Source organism: Orycteropus afer, unplaced genomic scaffold (genome assembly GCF_000298275.1).
Source record: "Orycteropus afer afer isolate SDZICR_OR568_19922 unplaced genomic scaffold, OryAfe1.0 scaffold00296, whole genome shotgun sequence".
In the NCBI taxonomy this organism is placed as follows: Eukaryota; Metazoa; Chordata; class Mammalia; order Tubulidentata; family Orycteropodidae; genus Orycteropus; species Orycteropus afer.
The window spans coordinates 1,305,748-1,318,266 of NW_006921883.1; the positions used below are offsets into that span (position 1 = coordinate 1,305,748).

General features: G+C 38.3%; 1 protein-coding gene across 1 annotated transcript in view; it reads left to right on the plus strand.

Moving 5' to 3' along the window:
- Positions 1–12,519, plus strand: part of ITGA1 (integrin subunit alpha 1) — a 186,460-nt gene that overhangs the window by 143,081 nt on the left and 30,860 nt on the right. The window contains exons 17-20 of the mRNA XM_007951538.1: positions 2,995–3,105; positions 5,839–6,048; positions 6,843–6,923; positions 8,275–8,282. Of these exons, the coding sequence (XP_007949729.1) occupies positions 2,995–3,105; positions 5,839–6,048; positions 6,843–6,923; positions 8,275–8,282 (410 nt within the window). The remainder of the gene's footprint in view (positions 1–2,994; positions 3,106–5,838; positions 6,049–6,842; positions 6,924–8,274; positions 8,283–12,519) is intronic.

Here is a 12,519-nt window from a genome sequence, read left to right on the forward strand (position 1 = left end):
AAGGTTGGTCTGGTTTTAACAAATTCCCTTAATTTCTGCTTATCTGGAAATGTCCTAATTTCACCATCATATTTGAGGGACAGTTTTGCTGGGTACATAATTCTTGGTTGGAAACGTTTCTCTTTTCAGGGTTTTATATATACCATCCTATCATCTTCTTGCCTGCATGGTTTCTACCAAGAAATCTAAGCTTAGTCTTATTGGTTGCCCCTTGTGGGTAACTATTTATTATTGTCATGCTGTTTACAGGATTCTTTCTTTGTCTTGGTTTTGGTGAGTGTGATAATGATATGTCTTGGTGATTTTATTTTGGGGTCTATCTGGTTTGGGGTTAGTTGGACTTCTTGAATGGATACATTCTCATTTTTCATCATACCAGAAAAATTCTCTTCCAACAAATCTTCCAACAATTTTATCTGTGGTTTTTATTTGTTTCTTCCTGTTCTGAAATTCCAATTACATGTAGGTTATTCCTTTTGATGGTATCCCACATGAACCTTAGGCTTTCTTCATTTTGTTTTGATCTCTTTTCTAATTGATCACTTTCTAAAGAAGCCTTCAACCTCACTAGTTCTGTCTTCCATTGATTCAATTCTATTGTTTTTCCCATTCAATGTCTTATCTATTTCTGAAATTTAGTATTAATCTTCTATGTGTCTATGTGTAGATTTTGTATCATTTCTAATTTTTCATTTATTTTGTCATTTTGTTCCCGTATTGTCTTTCAAAATTGTTCTAAGATTTTCTCTGTGTTTTCCTCATTTTTGTCAGTGTTTTCCTTGATCTGTCTCTCAATTCATTGGGGATACCTAACTATAATTCATTTGAATTCCTTATCAGGGAGTTCCATGGCTGTGTCTTCTTCAGGGATATGTTTTGGGTCTGAATCTTGGTCCCTTGTTTCTCCTGCTTTATCTTGCTTCTTTGCATGCACTGTGATTCTCTGTTGTCTCCGAGGCATTATGACATTTTTGTGTTTATATTTAGTTGGTGATTGTATGTTGAAGTGACTTGCCCATGATTTTTTTTTCTTTATTTTGTTTGTTATCTATGTAAGCAAGGTACTGTGCTGTGCTCCTCTGTTCACTAGTTGGCAGCACTTTTACACTCACCACCTTTCCTGTTGTCAGCCTCCCAATGTCCCTGCTGTCCTTGGCAAACAGAGCCTATGCTTAGATCCCTGGAATCTGAATGACAATGCTGTCACTTTAAAATCCAAAATGGCCACACCTTGTGAACATTCAAAATGGCTGTGTCCTTGGTCACTTTAAATGTCCAAAATGAGCACCACCTATGAACATTCAAAATGGCTGCACCCTCGGTCACTTTAAATATCCAAAATGGCTGCCACTTAAACAATAAAAATGGCTGCACCCTCCGGACAGCCGAAAGTCCACAGCTCAGGTTGTCTCCCTTCTTGCTGTTTCTCTTCCTAGTCATAGGCCACCAGTGCGGTCATTCCTGCAGCCCTTGGTGACCAAGGCTGATCTTTAGGTCCCAACACCACTTGGAAATATTCAGGCTTTTGGTCCCATCCGAGAAGCTGGCAGTTCACTGCTCTGACCATTGTCTCTGTACTCACTGTTTTTGTTCAGGTTTTTCCACTCGTTGGTTCCTAATCCACTGCCGTATCCTTCTTTTCAAAGCTCAGGGCTCCAGGATTATTTTCTGTATCTCTGTCAATTGGTTTCTCTTTTCTTTGTTGAAGAGGGTCTGTCTAGCTTGTCTGCCTATTCCTCCATCTTGCTGGAAGTCTCCCTCAGTGATTTTTATGTTAACATTCCACATGATTGATATCAAAATATCTTATTCTGTCAACACTATAATCAAAATAAAAGTGGAATTGTTCTTCCTATTCTTTTACTGAAGACTGAACATTTATGAGTTAGAACTTGGAGAAAATTAAACAAGACATAAAACCAAATCTGGCCCTGCCTCCAACTGCTGAAACTCTTTGCAGTTTATAATTGTCCCCAAACACAGCATCTAATAAAGTCTAGATACAAATGCTAAAAGAAATTATTTAGTTTAAAACTTTTTAAAGTTACTTTTGGATTATAATGGATACTTTTAACATTATTTTCTGGAGTCAATCAGGCTCAGATGCATATCCTAGATTTCCTACATTCTGATTGACTTAATGGCTCAGTTTTTCATCTGCAAAATAGTAACCTTAGTAGTTATTCACCTTAGAGAATTGTTGAAATAATTAACAATATTATGTATCAAGCTCAAAATACTGGACACTCAATAAATTATGGTTATTACTGATGATAATCATAACAATATGAATCATATTCACATAATACACGTATCATTTCACATTATAAAATTCTTGTAGCTCTCAAAAAGGAAAAAAAAAACTCACTGACATCAAGTCAATTTTGACTCATAGCAACCCCCATTTGGTTTCTGAGGTGGTAAATCTTTACGGAAGTAGACTGCCCATTCTTCCTTTTGCAAAGCAGTTGGTGGGTTTGAACTGTCAACCTTCTGGTTAATAGTGAAATGCCTTAGACATTACTGCATCAGAGCTCCTTCTTATACCTCTGGCTACATATTATGTTAACTAAATGCAACTCAATTCAAAGAAAGCTTGCCCATCTGGAGTTGGGAGATTTGCAAAAGTATTATATTGTGATTTTTAGCTTCAGGTCTCAAGAGAAATGATATTGTTATTCAAGTAGCTCAGAGTGGTGTATCCTGATATTGCAAGGTATAACATAACCCATTGCTCTAGCAGGCTCCTCTGAGGAACTATAGGTTAGTCAACTGGTCATAATCTGATGCCTCTACAGTTCAGCCATTTCCTTTGTCAGAGAAGAATGGCAGGGTCCTCCAGTGAGGCAAAAGCCTGAGGAGGTCATATGTCAGCTTAGATGCACAAGAATATTCCGGTAAACCTGACCCACAGAGGCAAAAAAGGAAGCCATAACAAGGTTATAGCATGCAGTAAATATGATGCCAATGATGTCTTTATGTTTCAACATCTAGGACAAGCATGATTTTCGGGACTCTGTAAGGATAACTTTGGATTTTAATCTTAATGATCCAGAAAATGGACCAGTTCTTGATGATTCTCTACCAAACTCAGTACATGAATATGTAAGTTAGATTTGCTTTTTTTTTTTTTTTTTTTAAACTTTTGGAATACCTATTTGTGAATATTTTGGGAACAAACTTGAAGCACACACACACTCCTAAACCAATTATATTTGAAATAAATAACAATAACAAATAAAGAATTAGACTCTTTTACATCTTCCTTCATGCTTCCTTCTAACTTCTTATTGTTGAAAATTGAAATAATTAATTAATGACATTCACTTTCACCTTGCCCAAATTTAGGACAAGTGGAAAGAAAGACATAAAAGTCAACTAGTTGGAGATTAAAACTCTCTCTTTGTTACTGACAAAGATTACTCAATACTGAATGTCCTCATAGAAAACCACATACTTCAGCCACAGATAACCAACTCCATCACCAGGAGCCCTGGTCAAAGTCAGGCCTGCTTCATGGAGGCCCACCTTGGAAAACTTCAGAATGAACAATAGAGAAGAATGAATGCTTCCTGTGAACATACTGCCACCTCAAGAGCAGAAGAGAGAGGAAGGATTGAGCTGTGCTCACCGAATTCCTGCTTTCAAAATTACACTCAGAGTCCACTGCCTCATCTCTGAGAAAGAATGAATGAGAGAGTAGATAAAGGGGGCAGGTCAAAAGTGTGGCACCAGTGGAGGAAACATTAGGGATGGGCAATCAATTCCCAATACACCTATCCTCTGCCCTCCCTTCCTTTCTTCCAAAAATAATTATCGAGTGTCTTATACACACCAATCATTAAAGTTTATAATCCGGCTTCAAATGTTAGTGTTATTAGCTGCAGTCTAGTCAACTCTTGGCAACCTAATGTATAACAGAACAGAATGCTGCCTGGTCCTGCATCGCCCTCACAATGACGAGCATGTTCAAATCCATCATTGTGCTTATTGTGTCAATCCATCTCACCTAGGGTCTCCCTCACACTAGTTGGCTCACTACTTCACCAAACATTATGTCCTTATCTAACGATTCATCTTTCCTGATGATATGTCCAAAGCAAATGAATCAGACGTTGTTCTCTAGCCCATCTGTCAGTTTGTCATACTGTGTTGGCTTGTGTATTGCCATGTTGTTGGAAACTATGCCAATGGTATTGCATATATTTGCAGAGTAACACATAGAGGACAGGTACCAGTGGAGCTGCCAGTCTAAGACATACTAGGAAGAAAGCCCTGGTGATCTATTTCCACAAATTAGCCAAAGAAAATTTTATGGAAAGCCTAGCCTAGAAATAAGTATTAAATATTGACAATTAAAGTGATTGCTATGGAGAATTTCAGAGCTCTATGGAGCTTCTGGAAGGAGCTCTGGTGATGTAGTGGGTAAGGCATTTGGCGGCTAACCTAAAGGTCAGTGATTCAAACCCACCAGCTGCTTTTTAGGAGGAAGATGAGGCAATCTAGATGCATAAAGATTTACAGCCTTGGAAACCCAGTGGGGGTTGCTGTGAGTCATAATCAACTCGAAGACAGTGGGTATGGAGCTTCCACCTAGACTCAGGAGTCACGGAGCACTCCCATGGGATTATGATATCTAATAACAAACCTGAGTGATGGGATGAGTTTTCCATTGTATTTAGAGAAGTTGGGGGAACAATGTACCAGGCAGAGGATAGTATGTGTGAAGATCCTGAGGCATGAAAGAAACTAAACTAAATTCACCTGTGTGGCTGAAACTAAAAGGCAAGAAGAGAAGGTGATGTGAGAAGAGGTCGAGGCACAGACAGAGGCCAGATCATTTGGGACTTTGCTTTTATTTTGTACAGATTCTAAACTTTTTAAAGAGCAGAGGAATGCTATTGAAGATTTTAATTGGTTCAGTAATAGGGCTGTATTTGTGTTTTCTAAGGATTACTTCTGCTACAATATGGAAAATGATTGGAGAAAAACAAGAATGGGCACAGAGAACTGTTTAGGAGGATGTCCCTTTAGTTCTGGGAGAAATTGCAGATGCCTGAACTAGACAGGTGGTGGTGGAAATGGAGAGGGAGGAAAGGATCTGAGAGACATTTAAAAAAAGGAGTAGAATGGACAGTTTGTGGTGATGGGGGTGGATATAGGGGACTGGTATAATGAATAAGACAAGTCAAGAACAACAGTGGCTTGGCCATTCTCTGCCCCTTTTGACTGCTCCCTTACTCTTATACTTACTGGATTTTGATTGTTTTTAGTAGAAAATGCATAATTCAACTTAAGTGTTTAAATGATATCTGATATGTTTAGAACTTAGAGCCCTTAGTTTGATTTTTTTAAGTTGTTCTACACTGGTAAATTAAGGCCAGTGGAAAATGTCTATGAAAAGTATGCAGTCTTTAGAGGTTGAGAAGAATACATATCCAAAAGTAAAAGTTTGTTTTTCTCCCCTATAAATTATAGGGGGAGCTCTGGTAGCATAGTGGCTAAGGCACTTGACTGCTAACCAGAAGGCTGGCGGTTCAAACTCACCAGCCACTCCTCGGAAGGAAGATGGGCAATCTACTTCCGTAGTGATACTGCCTCGGAAACCCAAGGAGGGGTCGCTATGAGTCGGGTCCACTCGATGGCACATAACAACAACAACAATAAATTATAGGAACCAATACAAAACCTCTTAGGATTTCTGTAGGGAAATCTGTTTTCTTTATGAGTTGTTTCACTTATTTTGACAATATGTCATTTCTGTTATGCAAATTAATATGCCATTTTTCAACAATGCTTAACTAAATTTGAAAAATGATTTTCTGTGACCATTTTTAGATTCCTTTTGCCAAAGATTGTGGGAACAAGGAAAAATGTATCTCTGACCTTGGCCTGAATGTATCCACAAGAGAGAAGGGCCTGCTGGTTGTCAAGTCTCACAATGATAAACTCAACATTAGCCTAACAGTAAAAAATAAAAGGGACAGTGCCTATAACACCAGGACAATCGTGGACTATTCTCCAAACCTAATATTTTCAGGAGTTGAGGTAAACTTTTAGTCGTTTAATCATTCATTCTTCTGATAATCATTTTTGAAGCTACTTTTCATACTACTGAGCAACATGTTTTTATTATATTGATTTTAAAAGACTAGAAAATATTTTGTACAAAATTAACATTCACTGGTAGCTCAGAGCCTAAGGCATTTGACTTCTAACCAGAAGGTTGGTGGTTCAAACCCACCAGCCACTCCATGGAAGGAAGACTGGGCAATCAACTTCCATAAAGATTTACTGCCTCAGAAGCCCAAATGGAGTTGCTGTGTGTTGGAACCGACTTGACACCATGTGACAGAAAATCAGGCCTAGAGAGGTGAGGAGTCTTGACAAGAAAAAAGCTAAACATGGTGGAGTAAGCATTTAAATCCAGTTGTTCCAGTTCAAGGATCCCTGTTGGTGCGGTGATTAAATGCTCTGCTGCTAACTGAGAAGTGGTTGTAACCCACCAGCTGCCCTGTGGGAGAAAAATGTAGCAATCTGCTTCTGTAAACATTTACAACCTTGGAAACTTTATGGAGCAGTTCTGCTCTGTCCTTTGGGCTTTCTGTGAGTTGAGATCAACTCAAAGGCAATGGGGATTCCAATTCAGAGCCTTTAGTCAGACTTAGTTTAACTGATGTATTTGGATTTCCATGGGCTATGGGAAATGAAAACTCCCAACTAAATTAAGGAGCTAATTTTGACAAGGCAGTCACCAAGGCATAGCTGGAAAAAATGTAGAAAACAAAGGTCAACTAGGCAGCCTGCTTGTTTGCTCTAACTCTTTCTACTTTTCTTTCTAGGCTATTCAAAAAGACAGTTGTGAATCCACTCGTAATATCACATGTAAAGTTGGATATCCTTTCTTGAGAAGAGGAGAAGAGGTGAGTAGATTATCTATACTAAAGGAACATGAAATTATGGATATGAAAAATAATATTCTCAAAAGCAAGGATACTAATCTTTTTGGTAGTAGTTTAGGGTGCTGTACTCATAGTGGTTCCAACACATAACGACCCCTCCTTGAGTTTCCAAGGCAGTATTTCTATGGAAGTAGATTTCCCAGTCTTCTTTCCAAGGAGTGGCTGGTGGGTTTGAACTGCCAACTTTTTGGTTAGGAGTCAATTGCCTTAGGCACTACACCACCAGAGCTCCTTTTTTGATAGTAGCTTAGGGTGATATAGATGAAGAAGGTTGAGTTCAAAATTTTGCAGCTTGGAATCAAAAGCCATTTGTTTCATAAGTCAAACTGAAACACCAAGACCAGAATAAAAATGTATGCTGGATAATTTATCTGAGAGAGTGGAGCTGGGATAGTCTGATAATGGAGTCTCCTATGTAGCAGGCTTTTTAGACTATAAGAAAAAGAAATTCTCTTTCAAACAGGTTAGTTTAGAATATCTTTCTTTTTTGAAAAATAGTTTCATTGATTTGTAATTTACATACCATACAATTCACCATTTAAAGTTTACTATTCAATGGTTTATAGTATAGTCATAGAATTATGTAACCATCATCACAATAACCTTTAGAATATTTTTTACCCCAAAAAGAAACCCTGTACCATTCCCAGTCTCTCCCTACTTCCTCCAACTGTGCCTCCCTACACCCCCACCACAGACAATGACTAATCTTTTCTGTCTCAATGGATTTGCCAGTTCTAGGCATTTTACATAAATGCAATAATATGTAGATTTTTTTATCACTGGTTTCTTTCACTTAGTGCAATGTAGTCAAGAGTTATCTATGTTGAAAGACATGTTATTGTTGTTATGTGCTGTGGAGTCGGCCCTGACTCATAGCGACCCCTCCTTGGGTTTCCAAAGCAGTATCACTATGGAAGTAGATTACCCCATCTTCCTTCCGAGGAGTGGGTGGTGGGTTTGAACCACCACCCTTCTGGTTAGCAATCAAGTGCATTTTTATTACTGAATAATGTATGGCCATTATCATATTTTATTTGCTGTCCATTCATCAGTTGATGAACATTTGACTTGTTTTCACTTTTGACTACTATGAATAATAGTTCTATGAATATTCATGTACAAGTTTTAGTGTGGAAATATGTTTTCAGTTCTCTTGGGTAAAAGCCTAAGGATGGAATGGTTGAATCATATGGTAACTTTATGTGAAACGTTTGGGACACCCCTAAACTATTTTTCTTTTTTGCATTCCCATCAGCAATATGTGAGGGTTCTAATATCTCCAACTTGTTATCTGCTGTTTTGATTATAGGCATCCTGGTGGGTGTGAAGTGGTATCTCTTTATCTTTCCAATTTGCATTTTGTAAATGACTGTTGTTGTTGAACATCTTTTTATGTGCTTATTGATGTTGTAATGTGCCATTCAGTTGGCTCCCATTCATAGCAATTCTGTATACAACAAAATAAAACAATGCCTGGTCCTGCAGCATCCTCACAGTCCTTGCTATGCTTGAGCCCATATTTACAGACACTGTGTCAATCTATCTCACTGAGGGTCTTCCCCTTTTTTGGTAACCCTTGACTTTACCAAGCATGATATCCTCCTCCAGGTACTGGTCCCTCTTGATAATGTGATCAAAGTATGAGAGATGAAGTCTGGCCATTCTTACTTCTAAGGAGCATTCTGACTATACTTTTCCATGATATTTATTTATTCTTTTGGCAGCCCATGGTATAGTCAATATTCTTTGTCATCATCACAATTCAAATGCATCAATTCTTCTGTAATCTTTCTTTTTCATTGTACAGCTATCACACATGAATATGAGGCTACTGAAAACACCATGGTTTAAGTTAGGGGCACCTTACTCTTCAAAATGCCGTCTTTGTTCTTTAATACTTTAAAAAGGTCTTTTGCCACAGATTTGCTTAATGTGATACATCATTTGATTTCTTGACTGCTATTTCCATGGGTGGATCCAACAACTTCAATCTTTCCTCCATTTATCTATGAATAAGGAGCTCTGGTGGCATAGTGTTTAAGGCATTTGGCTGCTGAACAAAAGGTTGGCAGTTTGAACCCACCAACCACTCCACAGAAGAAGGATGAGACAGTCGGCCTCCATAAAGATTTGTAGCCTTGGAAAACTTTCGGGTCATCTACTGTGTCCTGTATGGTCCCTATGAGTTGGAATCAATTTGATGGCAGTGACATATTGCTTATTGGCCATGCATATACCTTCTTTGGAGAAATGTCTACACAGGCCCATTGCCCATTTTTTAACTGAGTTGAATCTTTTATTATTGAGTTGTAAGAGTTCTTTAGAGGAGCTCTGGTAGCGTAGTGCCTAAAGCATGTGACTGCTAACCAGAAGGCTGGTGGTTCAAACCCACCAGCCACTCCTCGGAAGGAAGGTTGGGCGATCTACTTCCGTAGTGATACTGCCTCGGAAACCCAAGGAGGGATTGCTATGAGTCAGGTCCGACTCGACGGCACATAACAACAACAACAACAAGAGTTCTTTAGTTATTTTACAGTCTAGGCACTATTGTTGTTGTTATTAGGTGCTATTGTGTTAACTCTGACTCATAGTGACTGTAAAACAGAACAAAACATAACTCAGTCCTTCTCCATGCCCACAATATTTGCTGTGCTTGAATCCATTGTCACAGCCACTGTGTGAATCCATCTTGTTGAAAGTCACCCTTTTTCATTGACTCTCTATTTTAACAAGCGTGATATCCTTCTCCAGGGACCAGTCCTTTCTAACAACATGACCAAAGTAGGTGAGATGAAGTATGGGTATTCTTGCTTCTAAGGAGCACTCCACCTGTACTTCTTCCAGGACAGATTTGTTCATTCTTCTGACAATCCATGATATTTCCAGTATTCTTTGCCAACACCACAATTCAAAGGTGCCAACTCTTCTTCAGTCTTTCTTACTGATTGTCTAACTTTCATATGCATATGAGGTGATTGAAAATACCTGGCTTGGATCAGGGCCATCATAGTCTTCAAAGTGACATCTTTGCTCTTTAACACTTTAAAGTAGTCCCTTGCAGCAGATTTTCCCAGGGCAATATGACATCTGATTTCTTGATAGCAACTTTCATCGACATTGATTGTGGATCTGAGTAAAATAATCCTTCACAACTTTAATCTTTTCTCCATTTATTGTGATGTTGCTTACTGGTCTCGTTGTAAGAAATTTTATTTTCTTTATGTTGAGGTTTAATCCATACTGAAGGCTGTAGTCCTTGATCTTCATCAGTAAGTGCTTCAAGTCATCATCACTTTCAAAAGTATCATCTTCATATTCAAGTTTTTAATGGGTCTTCTTCCAGTGCTCATGCCACATTATTCTTTGTATAGTCAAGATTTTCAGATTATTTGCTCAGCATACAGATTGAATAAATATGGTGAAAGGGTAAAACCCTGATGCACACCCTTCCTTATTTCAAACCGTGCAGTATTCCCTTGTTCTGTTCAAACAACAGCCTATTGGTCTATGTACAGATTCCTCATGAACACAATTAAATGTTCTGGAATTCCCATTCTTTGCAATGTTGTCCATAATTTGTTATGTTCCACACAGTTAAATCCCTTTGCATAGTCAATAAAACACAGGGAAACATCTTTCTGGTGTTCTTTCCTTTCAGCCAAAATCCATGTGACATCAGCAATGATATCCCTCATTCCATGCCCTCTTCTGAATCTCACTTGGATTTCTGGCTGTTTCCTGTCAGTATACTGCTGCAACCATTTTTTTAATTATCTGCAGTAGAATTTTACTTGCATGTGATATTAATGATAAGATTTGATAATTTCCACATTCTGCTAGATCACCTTTCTTTGTAATGGGCATACGTATTGATGTCTTCTAGTCAGTTTGTCAGGCAGCTGTTTTACAGATTTCTTGACATTAATGTGTTACTTCCTCCAGAAATGCATCCTTTTATTGAAACATCTTGGTGGGTATTCCATCAATTCCTGAAGCCTTGTTTTTCACCAATTCCTTCAGTGCAGCTTAGACTTCTTCCTTCAACACTATTTGTTCTTGATCACATGCTATCTCCTGAAATGGTTGTATGTTGATCAATTCTTTTTGGTGCAATGACTCTGTGTACTACTTTCATCTTCTTTTGATGATTCCTGCATCATTCAATAATTTGCCCTTGGGACAAAGTTGTAGTCAGTTATTGGTCACAGACAGCTACCCAGAGGGAGCAAGTAGTTGAACCTATTGGCTCAGGACCATAGTCGCAGGGGACATCAAGCTCAATTGGCATGGCATACTACACAGAAACATTTGTTCCACATCCTGCTTTGGCGAGGAGCAACTGGTATCTAAAAAGCTTGCAGTCAGCCATCTAGGTGAAACAATGGGTCTTTTCTCATCCAGAGCAAAGAAGAATGAAGAAAACCAAAGATTCATGGAAAAAATTAGTCCAAGTGACTGGTACACCATGTGATCTTCAGGAGATCATGACTATGAGACCAGAAGAACTAGATGGTGCCTGGATATCACTGTCAACCACTCACAGTGGGATCTATATGAGATCCTGAATAGAGTGGGAGAACAATGTGGAACAAAACCCAAAATAATTTTGGGGAAAAAAAAAGGACCAGGTATACTGGTCTGATAGAGCCTTCTGGAACCACTGAGATTATGGCCCCTAGCTGCCCATCAGGTCTGGAATTGAACCCACACCTGTGGCTTCCAGCCAAACAAAAGACAAGCATATGAGGTGAACATTTACACTATGTAGATACACTCCTTGGAGAGAACAATCATGGGAAAATAGAAGGGCTGTGTATGCACAGGGACATAGCTCAGGGGGCAGGAGTGCACGGAGAGAAGGATACAGGAAAGAGGTAACTATGGGGAGGAAGTGGGAGGGGGGCTGTTACATTGTGGTAAATTATAGTCAATCTCATGAGACAAAATATATGTGAACTGCTATATGGAAAGTGAATTTGCTCTGTTAAACTTTCACCCAAATCACAATTTAAAAAAAAAAATTATAATTACAATGTTTATGAATGTGATTATGGTTGGGAAATATACTTCTGTAGTGATACCACCTCAGAAACCCAAGGAGAGGTTGCTATGAGTCAGATCTGACTAGAAAGCAGTGAGTTTTAGTGTATCAGTATAAATATATGTATATATATAAACTTCATGCCATCGAGTCAATTCCAACTCATAGTGACCCCCTTGGGTTTCCAAGGCGGTAACTGTTTATGGAAGTAGATTGCCAGTCTTCCTTCCACAGAGTGGCTGGTGGGAATGAACCGCCAATCTTCTGGTTAACAGTCAAATACCTTAGGCACTATGGTAATTTAACACAACAAATAAGATGTGCTTTCATGATAATAGTTTATGATTAGTATGAATAATTATTCTTAATTTTTAGATAAAGTGTTTAAATTCAACATTAATATGCAATATCAATATTAATATGCTTGTTACATATTCACATTTAAAAAGTACATATATCTTTTTTGTTATATCTATTTTGAGGTTATTATATATGACAATAGTTCTTAAGCAA